Here is a 22,845-nt window from a genome sequence, read left to right as displayed (position 1 = left end):
GGTGTCTTAAGGACCTGACTACTGAGTTGCTTTTGTACCAGCACACCCCCTCATTAAAATACACAAAACATAAAATTCAACCACTTCATTGAAAATGCATAGAAGAAAGGATGTAGTGAGGGTAGTTACAAAATAATTAAAAAAAAAAAATCATACAGAGGAAGCTGTGATTCAGTAAGTCAAGTGCCTATGGGCAAGGGAGACACTGCAACTGTTCATACCATGCGTGCGCAGCACACTCGTGACTAGCAGACAGGGGCTGTGTCTACAGCAGTAAAGTAAATGTGCTCTTCCCTTCAGATAGATACACGGCTGAGTCAAACTGGCATGGAATCACCTGTGTTTACGCCAGCAAACTCGGCCTTCAAAACCAGGTGATCCCATACAAACTGGGTATGGGGAACGCTCCCCCCCAGGAAGCCTGGCCCTGCCTTGGAGCTGTGTGACAGTGACAGCTTGCACCTCCCAAAAACATGCGAGGGAGCATTCCTCCAAAACATGTGTACAGGCAGTTGTCTTCAGTGCCTGGGTGTGCTTTAGAGTATTACCTTAAACTAAAAAGCCACTGCAGCACCTCTTAATGTATTCACCATGCTCTCTGGGTTTCTCATGAGCATGATGTACTTTTTCCAGTTTGACCTAAAGCATTTTTCATTTTAAATAAACCTGAGAAGAAGCCGAAGACTATTTTATAATATGCATTTACATAAAATATAGACCTGCAAATAACAAGCATGCACAGAATTAAACATGTATTAAGCAATAATAAATAAGCATTTATTGAATTCATTCTGTATCAACCTCCTTATGGAGGAAGAATTGTATTGTACAATTGGAAGCCCAAAACATTTTCTAAACATCATTTTAAATACCCAACAAAAATGTTTAGTCAGACTGAAAATTAACACAGTGACAGTGGTTATTCTTCATTGCTCTGTTCGGCCTCTATTTTTTTCCCCTTTTAATCATCACTGAAGAACAGTCAGAGCACATTCCCCCCCCCCCCCCCTTTCTTTCTTTTTTCTCTCTAGCTACAAGAGAAGTCACAAAATCTTCAATGATAGCTTAAGGGTCATGTGTATTTTCTTAGTCTTAAGAAAAAAGTGAATTTATCCTGTGTGAAACAGTTGTTTTTGTGAAGTTGTATTTGGTTACCAAATGTAACCGCAGAAATTCACTGGGAATTCTAGAAAATGCTTTGACAGATTCAAATTTGGCACAACCTTCACCATATATTTTGACTTCATACAATCGGAAGAAGGAGAATCAAGGGTGTTGGTTCATTTTTTCATTTAAATGAGAAAAGAAAGACTTTCTGTATTCATATGTGCTGATCATTATGGCACAAGCAGGAGCAACTTTAAACAGCCGTGGAATAATACCTGCCCAGAAGAGAAAGGAAAGTATTCACTATAATTTGTTTTCAGACTGAAGTGCTGTAGTACCATTTAGTGGTCATAGTATATTGATGCCATAGTATATCAGCGTAGAACTGGGATTCTACCTGTCCAAAATACTAAAATTACTGGCTGTAGGTATTACCACTGTAATAATCCTATGACACCCTGTGTGGCCTGCCTGCCTCAAGTCCATTGTGTCTCTGCCCCTTCTGTCTCTCCGCGGAGGTGGAACACCTTGACCTGCAGGGCTACTTTGCTCCAGCACCAAAGAGGTGGCCCTGGGGGGACAGACTGTGTGTCCCCCCCAAGTGTCACTGCAAACTTGCTGCTCGTGTGGGACAAGCAGAGGCTTGTGAACTCTCGGGTGGGACAGCAAGAGGTTCAGGAAGCCCTGAATCCTGAAAAGGAAAAAGTCAGAGAGGAAAGGGCTCAAGTACCATGCTGGGCTGCACCCTCTGCTGTAGGTATGTGCCTCAGCCCTTCAAGCGAACTGTTAAGTAAAAAGCGTGATTCTCCTGCCACTGTCTCTGAAGACCTATAGCACCTTTACTAAAATGGAAGGATCCTGGTCACATGTATAAATGACAGAATTTAGGCGTTAAATGTCTCCCATTAAAATCAACTGTCATCTTGTCAGTGGAGTTTAGAAAGTGATTCAGTTTACCTAGAGGTAGGAGAATAAGGCTGAATCCACGTGTCTACACATGGCCATCTACTTCCACTCGAAACACAAAGACATCTATCTGCATGGAGCTAGCACAGATGATGCATGACCTATGGAAAACTTGTGTCCCTTTGGAACAGTAGCAAGAAGCCAGGCAGAATACCGCCAGTCATCTCACCTACATGTGGGTGACTGAACTGAGATAGTGGCTGATCAAGTGAACCTCTCTACACTCTGTTACTCATGTGTCAAGACCTAAATGTAGGCATCCTAATCTGTGAACTAAATTCCACCCATATCAATGCTTTGTGGTGTCTTGCTGGCATCAGTGCTCTGAAATATGCAAATCCTGTTACCCAGCTATGTTACCCATCACTGTACAGCAAGTAAAGCAATTTACTCTCTTTCAGCGAACACAAACAAGTCTTGCAAGTCTTCAACCAACTGTGTAGCCATTCAAACAAAGAACCCCAATGAACCAATGCAGTGCTGTCAAGACTTGTAAGTATCCTGGGTTTGGAATGTCTCCCGCAGTTGTTCATTTAAGTATGAACTATGGTAGGCTTTTATCTCAATATCATTTTAATCTCAGAATCTTGTCATTTCCTCCTTAGACTGCTAGAGTCATACATGACAACACATGTGCATTACAAAGGACTTCTGAGCATGGCAACAACAGAGTATTGCCCCAGCCATTCAACAGAACAGGACAACAGCAGCCTCACCCATCAGGTAGACTTGCTGAAGTCAGAAAGATATGGGAATCTTTTCCCCTACAGCCTGGGAGAAAGGCATGGGGGCAGCTGAACGACAAGTACCAAGGAAGTAAGAAAGCTTAGGGAGATGAACATCCTGAGGTGGACACACAGAAAGGCAAGAGCACTTTGTGACTATGAGCATTTTATATACATTCAGGGTTCTATTTTCAATCTCCAGTTGCCATACATAGAAATGAAGCTATTCAAAAGCAAAACACTTTAAGAACAGTTTAGTTAAGAAGCGATACTGTTTTAGTCTGGTGATACCTGGGCTAGTAAATTATTGATAGAACTACCGGAATGTACATATTCAACAAAAGCAAAGTTTCACCCCCAGGTAAAGATTTGCTTTTGTTTAATGAATGATAGCAGTTCTTCACAAAAAAGATATGAACCAGCAATTAGAACTCTTGAGGATGTGTAATGAGCTTGAACATTCACACTGTGAATATCTATTTGCACTGTCATGTGAGGCTGGAAACTCTTATTCTCTCAGTTCCTGTCACATGTGGTGGCAATCCCAGACTGCCTTTGTCCATACTCAGGTACACAGAGTGGGAAATGCCTAGCACTACCTGAGTTTCCTCTTAATTCCCACTCAGCCACAATACAGGAAAGGGAGAGAAGGTAGTGAGCGCACTTGTGGATGGATGGCAAGTCTCAAAGAACTCCATTAACTGATAATCACAGCACAGCATACATGTGCTATCCCAAAATGTAACACAGTAACCTCCATATCCATATTTACTTGGATATGAATCGTGGACTGAGCAGCGTGAAGCAAAACTTACAAGCATTCACCATGAAATGCATTTCTTTGAATGGTGGAGGAATGTTTAGTTATAGGTAGTTATAGGTTATATGAGAATGCAAGAACTCCAGTTTCTGGGAAACCAAATCTTTTCTTCCTGCTTTGCTTGACAGAGCATGCCAAGTAGAAAACTCTGACAGAAGCTGACAGAAATATAGCAGGATCCATGATAGCTGCTGCCAAATATCTACAAATCTGTGAACAAATTTCCATGTTATTCTCCACGAGAATATTCTGGGATCTGGCTAAATTCGCCATGAATTACTGAGTCGACTGGCGATTATCTCAGAAGGGAGTCAATCCTTTTTGGTAACTACAGAAGAGGAACATTCCCTGAAAGATTTTAAGAATTAAAAGAAATCCTCAGTTTCAGGATGAGGTAACAGTGAGGGAATGGAATGTCATTTTTCTTGTCTCATGTCACACTTGCCAGCTCACAAAGTCCCTGTTCTGGCCAGGGCAGTATGGTTATGCAGTGGAAAAGACACTTCTAAGTCTCATGAGGTCTCAGGAGGCTCTATGATCACTCCTTGATGCCAGAAAGTCCTCTTACAATTAGCCACAATGATTAAAATAAGGAGGAAAAGTATCTCCTGCTGGACCTCTCAGGAAAAGGGCCAGCTTCATTGCTGGAGGCTTTGAGTTAGTACCAAGAATTAGGTCATATGATTAGGTAGGCCTTACTGGTTTCAGAGACTTGCCAGAATTTGAAAAAGACACCAGAAGGTATTCCTGGGGGCTTCTTTTCTGTTCTATAAATACGCAGGGTTTAAATGGCCAAGATATCTTATGATGGTCAGGGATACATCTGTGCTGGTCAGCAGTAGAAATAACTACTGCACATAGTTCAGGGCTAAAAAGTGATCTTGGCCAAAGCTATCAAAAAGACTAAAAGACAGTCTTTAAGACAGCCCATGCAAGAAGCAAAATAAAATACATCAAGGAATTATACAGCTAAATGGGGTTGTAACAGTGATATTGTGTCTTACTGAATGGCTCAGACGAACTGAAACAACACCAGCTACATACTAAATCATGTACTGATGTGCTGAACACTGGACACAGCTGGGCAGCAATGGTCCCTTGATAGGTTCAGTGAGGGTAAGAAAGTCTGTAAGACGTGTACACTTGTATGTACGCAAATGCGATAACGTACAAGCAAAATTTAAAAACTCTTTGTCTCATTCAGAACTCATTGAATTGTCAAGATTGTGTTTCTCCATCTGTTTAAACATAAAAATTTAACAAATATTTTAAATAATGTTTCTAGTTTGATAGAAAATTTTAAGGAAAAAATTATTGGGGAATAGTTGTTGCATGACCTTGAATGTTTCAAATATTATACAGTATTCAACATAATTACTCCCATCTAGCAAACAAATACTAATATAACTGCCATATCTTCCAGTCCTCTGCAAAAAACTGCATCAAAGTCCAACTTAAAAGGACTGCATCATAGGATAGATGGGATCTATCCTGGGCCTAGTATTCCACAGGCCAGTAACAGTATTTTATTATGTGAATTCTATTTCAAAATATCTATTCCATACTCAGACTTCTTGGGTTCTCAATAATGCATCTTCTTCAAAGACTAAGAAGGAGACAGAAAAATACCACTGAAGCTTAAGCTCTGTTTCCAAGACAGAAAGAACCAAAAAAATTGAGTATAGAAAGTAGTATGAGATGAAGAACAAAAGTTAGGGTGGCTATTCCTAAATATACGTGCTGCAACAGTACTGACTGTTTTGAAATTTTTAGCACTGGACTAAAAACTGCATCTAAGAAACTTTCTCAGTCTAGAAACATCTCCATACTGTAGCTTCCAAACTCACAAGCCATTAAATTTCCTTTGTACCAATTCCTTCTGAAAAACCCAACCATTACAGTTTAAGAAATCAACAAATTATTTAAATTTGAAAGAAACTATTTCATGAACTGAATGTTTTCCCACCATTTTTAATTGCCAATACAGCCATATCCGTCAAGCCCAATCCCTCTATTTTTTAAATAAATCACGTCTATCTTGGACAGCTGTAGCTTAGTATCTTATGAAGAGTTTACCAAAATTCCCTCTGGATGTATGCTTGTCTGTTGCTTTATATATGCAAAATATTCCATAACTGAGAGTGTTCACATAGATGGAAATATTATATAATCTATGCATGTTAATATCTATAATCACTTGTTACTGATGAAAAAACTTTCCCTCTAGTCTGAGGTTTTTTAGAAAGATATCAAAAGATTTACCAGCAAATAATCCAGTAATCCCATTTTTAGCGACAATTTTCCTCATAATTGCCCAGGTTGACGTACAATCCCTCTGTGGAACTCAATATAGTACAAGTGAACAGTAAATTAAGCAATATACACAATACCAGAGAAAAATATTTTTAGAAATCAAAGACAGTCACTTCAAATGTAATTATTAGGTTTAATTAATTTTATGTTAATTTTATCCATAGTGTTTATACAGGATGTTAAATTCATACAGTATGCAAGTTCATACAATACTCAGGTTAAAATAGCATGACATGGAAAAATGTGTAGTAATGCCTGAAGTAAGATACATGAACAGAGACAATATTCCTTACTAGAATAACTGATAGAGTTGAAAAAAGTCAACTAGCTTTCAAACGAGCCAGTCCCTTTCCATGTCACTTTATACATGCAGCTAAAAGATCATCACAATTCAGATATTTAAACAAGAACTTTCCTTTATGGTGAACTGAATCTAAAGGTAAGTTTTGAGAATTGGTATCAGAAGAATGAATATAATAATTAAGCTAGGACACTACAACGTACATCTACGTTTACAAAAATCAAATCCCCCAAAATGTATAAGTTAGTTTAAGAAAGTATAGCTCTATGAGATATGGATCGCAGTCCCTTGTAGAGCTAAATCAGATACCATAAGCAACCTAACTGCAGCAGCATCAAGAAGCAATCTGCATTGCAGACATATGCAACTTTTTAACAGAGGAATTTTTTTTTGTGCTATTTCACTCTGCACATGCTGTTTTCATTGATCTGTAATATGAAAGTGGTGGTTTTTTCTAGAGTAAAGTTAAAACAGTTTCATAGAATGCATTCAGCAGGAACATCCTACAGCATCTGGAAGCCACAAAATATTTTTGTGGCCACAGAGAGACAATATGTAGATGTATAGTCAGTGTCCAACTCTAACAGCAACAGGATTTGGAAAGAATTAAACTAGTACAAATTATAGATACCTATAATGAAATTTTAGATATATATTAATCTAGTTAATATCAACCTAATAAATATATGGCAGCTACCTGTAATTCAAAGTGGTGTTAGCAATGAATTTTTACATTCATCAGCACAAGGGAAGAACTGAAACACAGAAACTATTTATATTTAAAACTTTTTTGATCTTCGTCTGTTCTGCAATGAAACATAAATATTGTTTTTTGAGAATTATACCAGCTAAAAATAATTTGCCTGAGAGAACAAAACCTCATGCCAAAAAGTAAGCACTAAGTTTTCATAACATCGTTCTAAACTAGGGACTTCGTTTCGAAGCAGAAACTATTTGGACACTCAGCCTTTTTACTGGTCTGTAATCTTAAAGCCATGATTAACATTTATTTAAGTTAATGAAAGTCCCCCACTGGTCCAGGTCCCAAGTAATGGAAAAAAAAGTTTTTAGATACAACTTGAATTTGTATAAAATGCAGTGGTACTCTACTGAACGCAGAACAGAAAAGAAGCTTCCTTCCTCTTTCATCCTTTAAAGCTGTTAAGATATTCACTAATATGCCCGCAAGAATAATTTCTTTGAAATCACACAAAAATAAGGTAAAAAATACATAACCTGAGCACAGTGCTTTCTCTCTCTAGACTAATATTTAACAAAAGAGTATCGTTGTGAAGCAGCAAGTGGTAGTGAATGTGCAAACGTTTTATCATGTTATTTTTATCAACTCAAAAACCTGAATGTTTTACAAGAAATTAAATTTTTGCCTATTTAAATATAACTTACGTAAATGTATACAAATTTGCAATTGGTCTACCTAAATGTAATAGCTCTGGATACTTTTGTTTCTATTTTATACCATCTTATTAACCTAAAGGGTACTGAAATCACACCTCTTCCCTCCTCCATGCTATTAATGAAATATTGTATTTATCCTAGGAGATAAAAAATATCCTATAAGATGTTACAATTTGCAGAAGAAAAAAGGCTTTAGTGATAGAATTTTCAGATAAACTTCAGAAGAAAGGACAAATATTTAAAATTCCTACCAAAAGTTTATATACTCAAACACTAAGTTTTATTTTTCCAAACATTATGGGTTCTTTTTCTCCTTACCAGCAACTTACTTTTTAAAGTCTCACTCTCCCAAAGTTCAGTCTGCCTATGTGTTTTCACTACATCAAATGGCAGAGTTATGACAGCTGCAATCTATTAGGAAAAGAAATCCATTTTAATGTTAGAGCACAAACAATTAAAATGTAATTAAAAATTTTAAATTAAAGTGCACTCAATTTAAAACTAGATTTGATATTCCAAGCACCTGATATTATTAGAAGTCTTGTATTTCAGAACACTGTAATTTATTCAGATACACCCAATCAGCTTGAATGCCAGGCCATGTGTTTTAAAGTAGATGCATCCCAAAACATACACCATTTCTGAGAGAATCATATAAAATCATACCTCTTTAAAATATTTAATTAGTGATAATAATAAAGAGTAGTACTGGAAACAAAAATACATACTTACAGAGCCAGATGCTGCTCCTGAAGTAAAAGCAATAAAAAATGTTGGTTCGTGTGCACCAACTTCCTTGCACATCATCTTCTTGAAACATTCATAATTATATCAGTACATTACTATGGTTATAAAAAAAATAAACTCGCATTACAACACATTTGTATGTCAAATACAGAAATTCTTTTATCAAGTACAGATGTAAGAATTCTACTGTTGCAACAGCAGCAAAAAGAAACAAGAGCTGAAAGCAAAATAAAAGTGTTCTTTGTGATGATCCATGGACAGACTGCCTTGTTCCCTTTATCTCCATATTCCAAATTTCTTCATATGATACAAATTAGCCTAATCATTTTGTCATTCCCATAAAGTAACCCCTACCTTAATACAATCTAACCCAAGCACTACAAAACTCACATAACTGATTTTTTTAAAATTCAATTTAACATAAATCAGAATGTAGGCTTTTAATTATTTGCTATGTTTTCAGGCATGAGCTCACTAATTCTACAAAAACGTGTTTCATACAAAATGAAAGGTTGCTCAGGACTGCCTCATACTCTTCTGGGGGACAGAGTGTAAAATTTAATCCTGAGAGAACCAAGAAATACAATTTTGCTCTCTGGAATTACTCAGGGGGGGAATGCCTCCATTAGGACTGTCAAAGGCAAGTCTGACTAATAACTTCTAGGAATAACATCTGTTTCTGTTTTTATCTGCTGAACTAAACTGCACTCTTTCTGCATTCTAACTAAAACTCTTTAAACTGTATGCTACCGGGCTGAATTATAGAGTGATTCCTTGTTGCAGTTGGTCAAATAAATTCTGCAAATGACAGCTGTGTATCCTGAAAGATAACTGTGCCTCATTCAGCACTGAGTTCTGGAGGTTGTGCCAGCAGAGAAATATCAAAGTATTTTCTTGCCATAAACACTGCCAGCACACATGCCTGGCCTCCAACATTTTGCAAAAGTAAATGTAGGCAGTGTCTCAGAAGGCATTCTCAGGGTTTGAGGAAAACCTACTATTGAAATGTATCAAATCCTAATTTAATATAAATTATCTAAATCCAAAACTTCGCTTAAGCACCTGCAGGACTCCCTTCCCTGTATACCTTTTACATTTATATTCTCTGCAACACTGCTTAAAGAATGACTCAAGTGTTATTGTTAACCCAGTTCTTGTGCTTGTAAACATTCACAGCTTAAGTTTTATTCAGTCTAGCTAGCCTCCCAAGGGAGCATGCTTGAAGCACATCATTCACAGTTGGTCTAGTAACACAGTGGGATTCTAATCACCCTGTGCTGCTTGAGTCATGCTGTGCTGCTTGACTGTTTTCACAGAGGAGCTGCTTTCTCAGTACAAATTGTTACACTGACTTTAATTCCTCTTGAAAGAGCTAAGTTGAGCTAACTGCAGCAAAAGTGCAGACTGTGCTGTCAGAATACCAGAAACCACAATACTGTTGGGGCATCATTCAAACAGAAGAGCCAAGACCGAAGGTATTAAGGGAGAACATCTTAACTGCATAGAGTATTTATAAGGAAGAAATAATCAGAAAACACATTTGGAAAAGGCATTAAGCAGCATTAAACACTCTTAGCTTTATATCATCAGAGTTTTGTGGCATTTAATTTTGGTTTGTTTTTTTTTTTTAAAATACATTTTCCTTTACTCATGCACCTAATTGCCTGCTCAATTCTGGCTCTTTAACAATAGTCCTTAACCCATAAGGCAGGAGCTGCATGTTAACCTGTGCCTCTACCCTTCCAGCACCCCACGATGCCTACAAAGTACTGGGCACAGACAAGTGCCCGATAGCTGTGAAGTGAATGCCAGAGCAGTGTGGAGACTGACTTAAAATCAATGAGGATGTTTTGGATCAGTGGAGGAACAGCAGGCATGGACACAAGAATCTGAAAAGGGCTGAGAAGAACACACAGACATCACCCTAGTGCCCTCTTCCTTGTGCACTCCCTCACAGTCCTCTGATCTTCCCACTCTGTTAAAAGCAGCAGAGGGAAGGAAGATCACTAGCTCCTGCCACATTGCTACAGACAAAAATCAGTAAGAGAACAAGAGTTTCTACCTGAAGTCAGGCAACAGGAATTAGATGAAGAATTTTAGAGTTACCTTACAAAGCTTAGCAGAACAGCCTAAGAGAAAGATGCATTTGGCAGAGAAGAAAAATAAGTAAATTAAAAAATAAATACTGAACAGGAAGTACTTTGGCAAAAGGTTGAGATGAATTCTGACGGTTATCTTTAGCCTTAGAGAAGACATGTTTCCATAGGTTCAGAAGCCTTCCCTATCACAGAAGGCTAAATTAAGTCACATCAAGTAACAGGATCCTTAAGCAGGAAATACAGTCCAACCACAATCTTCAAACACCTACCAGTGGCAAAGTGAAAGAAAACAGAGTATTATTCATTCTGAAAAGAAAACGGCTGAAATAGCAGTTAAGTGAGTTAACAGAACTAAGTTAAGTGCAATTTTTAACTAAATATCTTAATCACCCCCATTTACCATGCATTGGTTTGGTTCACAGCCAATTTGAAATTTATTCCAGGTGCACATCTAAATGTGCTCAAATCCCATGAGTCCAAACCAATTATTGGTTCACTAGACTGTCTGGAACCACAAATTAAATTACATGTCAGATTATCTTAAGAATGAAGTGGGAGAACAAAGATAGCAGGTCAAATACTTCAAGGGTTCTCTGCCTCCAAAAATAGGTTTGAAGCATTTTTCTGGGCCAACACAAGGTGTTCAAAGGTGTTATTCCTGGTACTATCCAAAGGACAGAAACTGCTTCAAGGACAATTGATGCCTAATGATCCCCAAGTGCTCTGACAACAACAGGCCTGAAGGAGACAGGGGCTCTCACCACTGGCATTAACAAGTGGGAAAACTGTCCTTTAGAAGAGTCATCCAATTACCTCTGTAGCTCACAACCTAGCAGACTTGTGACAAAAAGGAAGAAAGCATGATCTCTTCTGTCCATGTTATCTTAAAGAATAGTCCTAGGCCTAGCTATGCTCTGTATCAGACTTTTCTAGATTTTCAGCTTTGGAGCTCTGCTAACAAGTGATGCTCTAGCTTCATGTTTTTTGGAGCAGTTACACAAACTCATTCATCTTGCTAACAAAAATTCCTGAAGACACTACTGTGTCACTCTCTCTTTGTACATGTTTTCAAAATTAAGCATCAGAACACTTAGATACAGCAAGTTTCTCTATAAGGAAATAGCCACTCTACCTATTACAGAGAAAATTTCCTACTGAAAGTCTTCAAAAACAGTCATTGCATAAGCTAAATTTTTGCCAAGCATAAGCTAATTTTTTGCCAAGAAAGGTTGGACCAGGTGATCCTTGAGGTCCCTTCCAACCTAGTATTCTATGATTTTATGATTCTAAAGATGAGAAGAAACAGTCTAAGTATAGAGAAAGGGAATGTAACAATGAACCCTAGCTGGTATTCACAAACAAAATGGGGAAAAAATAAAAATCAGGTCCTCAAAGAATTTATAAATAAAAACACTCAAAAGAGAGCAAGTAAATCTCAGTCATTCTTAAAGCTAACCATTAAAATTACCTAAAAAACACAGAAAAAGTCTAACAGTTATGCGTAAACAGATCTTCTGACATAACACAAACTTGCATGGAAAATAAACCCCACCTGAGAAAGGTACATCTCTCAGAACAGTAGAACTCCAGCCCCTCCACAGGGAAAACCATCTGTCTGTAGCCACTTTACTGCTGACGCATGTGTACAGTTGCTTGTAGGACAACTTGCGATACTGCATTCTAGTTCTGATCAGCTCCAGGGGGCTCACTACAGTAACTGAACCAACTGCAAATGCAAAAAATGTGGGCTTTTTTTTAAATCAACATTTACTAGTAGTATTTCCTGAACATTAAAGTCAGGTCTCACCTTGCTTTATATATTTGATTTCTTTCAGGTCTCCCATTTTCCTTGAAATAATTCCCAAAATAAGTTTCCTTTCCAGATAATACCGTATCTATTCACAGTACCTAAACATTTGGGCACACACGTTACCTACCTTTTTTCAATACTGACACGTTGTAATCCATGTAACATGTTAAGAATCCTCATTTTCAGATTTATTACTTAAATAGGCTGGAAATTTCAAGTACTTGTAAAGATTACTTTTCAATAATTACCATTTTTAAGTGTAACTTGAAGAAAGTGCACTTGGGGTTTGGGGCTTTTTCTTGTTAAGGACAAAAATGATGGTTAGAGATTAAGCTTTTATTGATTTCTAAGCATCTTTGCCATTCTTATTTTAAACTATCAAGATTATTTAGCAGGCAATCTGTATCTGATAAAGTAACTCTCTTACACCTCGTGGAAAGATCAGTGGGTCACCACTCACTAACAAGCTCCCATCACACATGTAATAGACGATTTTACTTTTCTCCTGTTGCTGGGATAAGGTTTCTTTGACATGTGAATTTAAAACATGGAGCAGCCTAATAAGAACAATTTGCCACATCACCACAGAATAACAATTATTTTTCTACTAGTCTTCCAGTCCCCCTCATAGACGTCACAAGTAGAATATGGAACTACATTCTCAGAGTCTTCTAAGAAAGCCCAAAAATATATGACCTGAGCTACTTCTACCAAAATATATAAGGAAAAGAATAAACAAAAGTAAGAAAATATAAAAAGAAATTCAGTTCCTTTATATCATGCAGCAGTAAACCAAGTACAAGTCCAATTTTAATTTTCCTTGTAATTACCTGTGTAGTTTCCATTATAGAAAATAATGATGTTTATTATTAGATTCACCACAGAACAGACTTAAATTAAACTGTCCTTGGTAGAAGTCTAGAACTATCAAATTGTGAATAAATTACACAGGTAGTGAAAGTGTAACACCAAAAATAATTCACATTATTCCAGGTTAGAGGGTTATATTGCCCAAGAAATACTGCATAATTACAGTATTCCTTCCTATGCCCAGCTCCATGTAATATTATCCCTCATTTAAAGCCACAGCAAATTTACTTTAAAACCAAAACAGAACAACAAAACAAAGCCAAGAAAACAGCATACAGGTATTTTATTTCACTTTTCTCTTTAAACAGATAACAACTTACATCTGCTTAAGGCACCTGCAAGAACTGGAATGTGTTCATCATCCTTTCCTAGTCTAGATTTCAGAGCTTCACTCAGTTGGTCATAGCAGGTAAAATAGATTACTGTGGTAGGAAGTGCCATTATTCTAAAATATAAGAGATGGAATCTAAATTAATACAAGCAAAGCAGGAACATAAAGTCAACGAACTTGTATGGATATTTTGCTTAAATAAGGAAAAGTTAGATCTCCAGCTGTGTGTTGTTATGGATGAAGAAAAAGCATTAATCCCATGGCTTTGATTCACTGTCTGTAGTTCAGAGTTTCAAATTCACAGATTTCTCATTTTTCTAGTTTTTAATTTCATGAGGAAAAACTATAAGTAAAATGATGGTGGACTATCTCAGTCAAAATGTATTTCATATCAGCTTCAGAACTATTTGGATAAAGGAATGGAATTGAAAGATGTGAATATGAAGCAAGCAAACAAAACATTATGGAAGCAGCTACTAACCTTAAATTTTTATTCATTTAACAATTGGCGAGTATTTTCTCTATCTTAATCAATACTTACGATTCTCATTACTTGAAAGACAATGTGGAGTGAGTAAATATAAGTTTTTTCCATTCCAGCATAGTACAGACTATAATAAAAACAGCTAGATCTGTAATCATTCAGTGTAGGGGTAAAGCACCCTATCTTACTATAAAACTGCAATTATATTTTTGTGTTATGTCTGTGCCAATATAGCACATACCACCATTACCAAAAAACAATGAAGACTGTCATGCTTGGAAAACCAACAATTCATAGTTTAGCTCTTAAATACTGTGTACCTCTCTCCAGTCAAGAAGCTGGTTGTTCTCTGCAGGAGTACAGAACACATGTTGAAGAAAAAACTCTGTCATGGCTGAAATACAGACCTCTTAGTTCAGTTAGATCCTAAAGGTTTGTATTTTGAAATTGCCACATGCTGCAGGTTAAATAACAAGGCCTGAGCTCCACCATGCTTTGCTTTTTTATGTCTATATACTGAACACTGCGTGCAAATCAAAAGTGTACCAGTGCTTTCCCACTGGGCTCTTTGACTTGGAACAAGAGAACTAACTGTAACACAACACTTCAGTCTTACAAGATACAACTTTAATATACATGTTAGATTTGACCACTTTCTCGGATTGCTTATGGAGGGGGACATAATTATAGAGGTCTTAATTACTATCCATACTAGGTTAATATGAATAACAAGATAAAACAGATTGGTGCTGTTAAGCTTAAAGAGAAGACGAGGGGATTTGTTAACAGTGTTTGAATATGTAAATTGCTCTTGTGGAGAGAAAAGGAATGATCTGTTTTCCATGACAAAGTTGTATAGGATAAAAACCAATAAAGTTCTTTGGAATAAAGAAGATTCTAGTTAGATGTTTTAAAAAAAAATTACGTCAGGGTAATGAGGTGCAACACTACAGTGTCTGTGGAAACAGCTGTGTTGCTTATTGCAAGTCATTAGTAATAAGCTAGGATAGCAAATATCAATGCAAGACTAGCATTCTCTAACGATCACTTTTCACCCTATGATTCAATGATACTATCAAGGGGATGGTTACAGTAAGGATACCATCTCTAAAAGGCAGAATGAAGTCTGATATTCCTGCTTAACTACTGAGACTATATTAAGGAAGTTGCAAGGAGGAATCTCAAGATCTGGCAGAAATTATACTGTCTTTAGATGTTTCTGATAAAACTGATTACATCACTATCTGTAACTTCAGAATTTACCAATATTTTTTAAATCACTTACAAATAAACATACTCATTTGTCTAAATAATGGAGTTAAATTTTTAATAATAACATGTTACCTGTCCTGGTTTCAGCTGGGATAGAGTTAACTGTCTTCCTAGTAGCTGGTACAGTGCTATGTTTTGAGTTCAGTATGTGAAGAATGTTGATAACACTGATGTTTTCAGTTGTTGCTCAGTAGTGTTTAGACTAATGTCAAGGATTTTTCAGCTTCTCATGCCCAGCCAGTGAGAAAGCTGGAGGGGCACAAGAAGTTGGCACAGGACACAGCCAGGGCACCTGACCCAAACTGGCCAACGGTGTATTCCATACCATGTGACGTCCCATCCAGTTTAGGAACGGGGAAGTGGGGGGGGGCAGGGATTCACCGCTCGGGGACTGGCTGGGTGTCGGTCGGCGGGTGGTGAGCAATTGCACTGCGCATCATTTGTACATTCCAATCCTTTCATTATTGCTGTTGTCATTTTATTAGTGTTATCATTATCATTATTAGTTTCTTCTTTTCTGTTCTATTAAACCGTTCTTATCTCAACCCACGGGTTTTGCTTCTTTTCCCGATTTTCTCCCCCATCCCACTGAGTGGGGGGGAGTGAGTGAGCGGCTGCGTGGTGTTTAGTTGCTGGCTGGGGTTAAACCACGACATTACCAAAAAAACCCTCCATTCAGCTTACAGTGTTGGGGGAAGTCCACTCCACAGTGATTTTATTCCCTCTATTTGAATAATTTTCACAAATGCATCCTAAAAATATAACCAGGCAAAGAGCAATAATTAGCTACAAAGCTTTTGTACTCAGTAATCTATTTTAGCTGGCAGAACACAAAATTAATGTATTAAAAAACTATGTTTCTAAAATGGCTTATCATTCTAAGATCCCAATTTTGTAGTTGCTAACACTAGCTATCACATTTAATCACACAAATAGTTCTACTGAGCTGAACAGAAATATTTATGTGTTTGAAATTAAGAATTTCCTTCCATCTTTAAAGGACCAAAGTAGTAAGTTTTTATCAGTAACTGACAGCCTGTGAGTAAGTTATTTTCAGAACTAATACAACACAGCAGCAACTTGTGGAAACTTCCCCAAAATAATCCACTAAAATATATTTTTTAATATGTAACAGGAGTTCTTGGCATGAAATAGCAATTAACTCTCAATGATTCTTCAATACTTGCTTTCTCTGACAACAAGTTGACAACATATGTGCAATGTATATACACTATACTATATTCTTGGAAGCTTACAATTAATACCACAGCTGTCCCATATATTCCCAGACCACTGACAGCAGAGGAACACTAAACCTTGAAGATCATTCAACTGAAATCACCATCAAAAAGACAAACTTCCTAATATCAGGATACCTAATTTTCTTAAACATTTGGGGGAAGAGGTTGAGATTTGATGGATTGGAATATGCTTAAGACCAGACATTATCACAGGGCCTCAAAAGATACAGAGCCTGACAGACCACAAAAAGGACTCGCAGGAAGAAAAAGGCAAATAGCTTTAGAGGAGACAGCTTTGATGGACAGATCCACTGAAGTAAAAATTTGCATGGGGAACAAAGACATGATTTATTAAAACAAGCCTGACTTGAAAAAATGGAGCTTTGAGAGGGAGTCAAGAAGCCCTAAAAGGTCCTAAAATGATTTGACAAAAAAGACACTTAAGAGGGGGAAAAAAAGACAGAAAATGCTATACTAGTATTTTATGTTTTCTCCAAATATATTCTGTACTAGTTAGTTTATAAGTTTATACTAGCTTCAACAAATTTACAGTGCAGGAAGATATGGAAAAAAGATTGGAGAAAGGACATAACTAAATCCAATGACTGTGCAGCATATTTATATACTTTACTAACTATACGGGCAAATACAGCAAAACATCTGTACAGTCCTGCCACTGGAAACCTACAATGTCCACTACAATTTTCTTTACCGCACAATTGTCCAACGCTGTTTTTTTAAAAAAAAATGAAAGGAGATCCAATGATATCATAGTCATTCTTCTTTATGAATCACCTTGTCATAGCAAAAATGGGCCTAAAATCATGTCAGTTGGAAAACTAAGCGACTTTCTAAAAATTATATGGTAAAGTTAATTGAAAAATTCAAACTTGTGAAGTTATTAATTTTTTTAAAAAGATAACACTGTAAAACAGCTCAAGAAACCTTTTGCATGAACATTTCATTCTTCTCAGAAATTTAATTCTGAAAAATCCTTGATGACATGTGTAATTTAATGGCAGAGTCAAACAAAATCTTGATTAATGAAGCAGCATCACAGTGTCCAACAGCAAGTCTGCTTCCAGTGTCTGGGTAAAATGCTAGTCCTACAAGTTTCAATGGATCCAGAACTTGACACATGAACTTAACTTTGAAATGCTATCTGCATTGTTAGTTCAGCTCAGGAGCATACTGGGAAGATCTGTTGATAGAAGAGCTGTGAGTAGGTACAGAAAATGAGTACCTGCAATCAGCAACTATTGACAATATAGCTCAAGGGGGGAAAATAAAATCATACAGCCAGTATCCTGTGAGGAGAGCTGTGCAGCTGCCTCCTTGTTCATCTTAAGGAAGGAATATGTATTTTCTTGTAGAAAGTATAAAGTATCATTAATCACTATATAAATTACACAGTGTAACCACATGAACACCCTCTCAAATTATAACATTCTACTGGAACTTGAAAAAAACATTTACAGCATGCTACTTAAAAATGTTTTCAATGTACAGTTTTATGTAAATGTAAAATGTTCTTACCAACATCCCTTTGAAATGCCCACTTTTTTATACCAGGCTTTGCTGTCACCATTCTCACACACACATATATGATCCCTAAGGCCATTGGAGTATACAAAACACTTTCCTAATAAAATGGTGTACAAGAATATAGTTAATGCTTGTAAGATTGTTCTTACTCGGCAGCAATTTCAAATTGGATATAATGGCAACACAGATTTATCTCTGGTTAGACACAGAGGGGCAAAATAATCTTGGAAAGTCAACGATGACATTAGGTAAAAGGAAAGGGGGAACAAATGTACTCCTCAGAGTGCCAGACTAAATGAAACTGCCCTCACAGGCTCCAGGAGACGTGTTTATGTTATACCACCATCTGCTGAAGGCTAAAACCAACACAAGACCTGAATAGCAATATTGTATGTAACTATGTGAACATCTTTCAGACTTTTAAATCTTTTATTAAGTAGCCTCAGCATCCACATTACAAGTGGAGACATTATATCTTAGGTTAGACTGTATTTATACTAGATCATCCTCTCTACTTGTTTTTGATTTCTTCTACATCATGTACCTTGAACCTGTTTGATAAAATATTATTGCCATTACGAAAACATACTTCAAGCTTCACATTTTCAGATTTCTGAAGGGTTTAGAATTTACTAAAAAACCAGGATAGAAGGCACAAGTATTTTTCCTGATTTACAGCAAGTGTGACTGGAAATATCCATCTCCACATATAACATGGAACACCAGTCATCTCCTTTCCTTTTAAATCCAATTTATTATTTACAACTAAATAGTAGGAATCATTGACATATCTTTGAGTGCACAATGTCGTCATCTATTTAGAACCCTAGTGGCAAGTGACTTTTAGGTAAGACTTACTACTCTTTTTCAAAAGTCTCTGGATTCTGGAGGAGCTGAACTTTGATATACAGTCCTGATCATATAAGCCCTCTGATGAAATATTTAGTTATTAAGAGCTTTTTTTTTTAAACTCAACTCGGTAATAGTTGTACCTTCTGCCACAATGAAAATACTAAGACAGACAGAAAAAAGTCTGTTTAAAATGGTATTTACAGGATTTTTTTTTCCACTGTGTCTGTTCACTGACAAATTCTTTCTTTAGCAATTTCAGTATATATTGCTGTGTTGCTCCCCGCCCCCCGCCCCTTACGCTTAAGAAACAAACACAACTATTGCGAAACAAATAAAAACATTCTGTAGCTCAGCATTATGATTACTATCAGCTAAATACAACAAAAAGCGAATTGTGCCCTCCATTACACTACACATTTACCTTTGGAGAATAGATTGCTTTGGGCTTGCAGTCGAGTTTTGATAACATCAAGAGGAGTTACTAAAATGAAACAGAAGTCATTCAGAAACACCCTGCATGCCCTGAAAATGTACAAGTGTACAGATGCCTTATCATGAATTTCTACGGCTTTTTTTTTTTTTTTCCAGAGGGGAAAAAAAAGAGGCCTGTTTTACAATGTTATCGGACAGAGGCAAAAAGGAGAACTACAAATCCTGTATGGTTTGCAAGTGACGATATGTATCTTTTCTAATTTACTAACGGTTGCACCGACAACAAATATTAGAGATACACAAAGCTCATCCAAAACCCATTGTGTCATCTTGTCTGAAAGTGCTAAAACTTGTGCTATTATGCCCTGCTGCTAACCTTTTATAAGTGGCATACCACAAGGCATGTAAGATCAGATTTTGGCCTCAAGCATGTAAAATATTACAGCATTTTTTCATGTGTTTATTCTTTTTCAATAAACTGACCATAATAGCGACGTTCAAAAGAAAAACGTTAAACTCATGATGTACTTTCCTTCTTTGCTGCGTGTAGAGTTGTTGACTTTAGAGTTGTTGAAAATTAAATGAAGGTTTAGTGAACATTTCATCGTTCCTGCTCCAGCCCTCACAATTATTACAGGCCTAGACATGCTGAACACTACAGTGGCTGGTCAGCTGGACCAGCCTCTACCGATTATATTGACTGAGGGCTTGATTCAGTTGCCTACATAAAAGCAGCTAGTGCCACCTGAGTCTCTAAGGTACCCAAAATACCTATGCAGTTGACAGAAATGACTGCAGCAGCTAGAGGCTAAGTCAAATACTCTAGCATGTGTCTCACTGAACACGTTCCTGTGCACAGGCAACTGACTCACACCTTAGCTATCTATTGATGCCTCTCAGTTGACTAACAGGAGGTTGAATACTTGGCTCACATTTCCACATCTAAATGTAGGGATCTAAATGTGACTCCTGCAGCTCAATTCAGTTGCTTAAAATTTGGCATCTAGTAGTATTTTAGCCACTCACACATACTCTGCCTCATCCCCCAGCTGCCACTTCAGAAAGGAGCCGGTCTCCTATACCTCTTGAGCTCTCGAATACCAACACCTTACGCTGTACTAGAATCTTATGTACACACGGTTGGAATCCATCCTGGAAATGCCACAGGTCTGATGTAGCTTTGCTTGCTACTTTACCTAACATCACAGGACACATGGTATAAGGACAAAGACGACTATGAATTTGACAGGGTCCCGGTAAGATCCTATTTTGTAAAAATTTGGAAATTTTGCAGGGGAAAAATCATGCTTAGAAAATTGCACATTTCCCCGCAGCATAACCAGTGTTAAAAGTCAGAACAAAAGGCTAGCTTAAGCCAAAAAGTAACTGAAATACAAAGTATAAGCTAATGAGCTTGAAGAGCTCCAAGGGATACAAAGTACTGAGCCTAACCAATCGATGCCTCCTTGGGTACAGGTGGGGAAGGAGGTCCTGAGCGAGACAACTGAATATGAAGCAGATGAATTCCACAGATTATCCAGAGGTTTAAAGGCCTAACAAAAAGCTATCCTTAAAAGCAATGTTTAGGGACAACCCTCCTCCCCCAACAAAAGGCTTTACCAGTGTAAGACATCACAGCAGAGTAAATTAATGTTACTACTTAAGTGGTAACATGAAGGGGACATCTCACAGGGGCCACACTTGCAGGATTTATGTCTTGTACTGTAAAGTAGTCTTTCATTTAAAATCTACTTTTAAGCAGCAGGAAGTATGGAAATTAATTTTTATTATTAATTTTGTTTCTTGAAGAAAGCAAGCAATTAATTACTACACCAAGAGGAAAAAATGAGAAGTCAATAAAAATTATTCGTATTTCAGAAATGGCTAAAGATTATCAGGGATGGGAAAGATTTCAAGTAACCACATTTGTTAAAATACAAAAAATTATGAGACAACTATTCAAAACGATCCTTGTTGAACATATTAGTGGCAACTGATAAACCATATATATGTAGACATCATGCTGAGTCAAACTGAAGAGTAATCACTTTGTAAAGATTCTCTCTGTGGCAAGCTTGATAATTTGCCTTACCAAATAATGATGTAATTATGGCTCCACAACAAGAAGCTACTGCTTTCTGAATAATGGTTGTTTTTTCTAAGTTGCTGTCACCCATTTTGGCCATGCCTTTATCCCTGGAGAAGAAAAACCCATTAAGGAACAGAAAAATATATTGCAAGACTATGCTCAAAACCTGCAGAAAAATCAAAGGAAAAAATATTTTAAATTTTCACTAATACATTATGTATAAGCAGCAATAATGTAAATACTAGTTTTCTACTTGTATACAAGCATCTCTAATTTTTTGAAATCAGACTATTTGCGCCACATTTTATAAATACATTTTCTAAATGACAATAAATCTTCCAAATTCTTCCTACATAAATTACATTGCTTATATTTTTTGTAAACCACATTAAACATTTACTATGTATTACCTCTTGCTCCAATAAAGGGTTTAGGAGCATGTAAATAATCTGTACAAAGACAAATTCCCAGCCTGTGGCCCATAAACTGTAGCACATCGGAATAATCCATCTAGCCCTCCTCTTGCTTCCATCACTCCAGTGAGAAAATCCAGAGAGGTCTCCTGGTTGATCCAACAGTCTCAGCCTACTAGTGATGACTATGTACCCTGGCAAGCTCCTCATCTAATAAACAGTGACTAACCAGTATTAATGCTACCATTAAGTATTAATTCCTTGAACAAATCCTGCTGTATGGCTGCACAGGCAAGGTTACAATACCTTAGGAACGTACTCACAGTATGTAAAAATAAGCTTATATACTCCCAGCATGTAAAAATAAGCTTATATACTCCCAGCATCTGCAACTAGCCAGGACAGGAGAAAATAATAAAACCAAAAACATTCCAGAACATAAAATCCCCAAATAAAGGTGTATCTTTCAAAGTGCACGTTGTGCATAAGTCCATTCATAACTTTATTAGTTTACATTGATATAAGCTTTTTATTTGCTCTATGGGAACATTATGTTTTGCTATTTTCAGTAAGTTTCATATGTAAGAAAGAATAAGCTGCATAAAACAAGATTCGCCTCTCACATGCTAACAACTACTAATGGGGGGGAATTGCCTTTTTTAATGTATTTTTTAACTTATAACAAAACTACCTTCCAGAACAGCATATATGACCCGTTAATAAGCAGCGACCGGGTTGCAATCGCCGGAGGCAAAGCTCTCCGCAATAAAAACGTGGAGCATTCCCAGCCAGCCCCCCCAGCCGCTTGCCACTGCCCACCAGCCCCAGCCCAGCTGCAGACTGTGAAGCCATGCCCCGAGCTGTGCCACCGATCTGACCTGCCCTTGAGCCAGGGCATGTCCCGGGGAGCGGTGGGGGAGCCTCCGCAGCGGGAGGCGCTGAACCCCGTTAATTCCCCGGCCTGCCAGCACCGCGCCTGCGCCGGCGGGAGGTCGCTCGCTCCTCGGCAGGT

At 37.3% G+C, this 22,845-nt stretch overlaps 1 protein-coding gene across 1 annotated transcript; it reads right to left on the bottom strand.

The window, feature by feature from the left end:
• Positions 1-753: 753 nt before the first annotated feature.
• Positions 754-22,180, bottom strand: SLC25A40 (solute carrier family 25 member 40). Its single transcript, XM_052802972.1, is given in 11 exon segments — positions 754-1,382; positions 5,881-5,961; positions 7,978-8,059; positions 8,381-8,490; positions 12,047-12,220; positions 13,495-13,619; positions 15,946-16,013; positions 18,039-18,064; positions 18,067-18,144; positions 19,321-19,380; positions 21,424-22,180. Coding segments are annotated over 11 exon segments (1,014 nt in total). The 5' UTR covers positions 21,518-22,180; the 3' UTR covers positions 754-1,266.
• Positions 22,181-22,845: the final 665 nt, after the last annotated feature.

The sequence above is a fragment of the Harpia harpyja genome, chromosome 1 (assembly GCF_026419915.1).
Source record: "Harpia harpyja isolate bHarHar1 chromosome 1, bHarHar1 primary haplotype, whole genome shotgun sequence".
Taxonomy (NCBI): domain Eukaryota; kingdom Metazoa; phylum Chordata; class Aves; order Accipitriformes; family Accipitridae; genus Harpia; species Harpia harpyja.
This window is presented reverse-complemented; position numbering and strand designations above follow the sequence as displayed.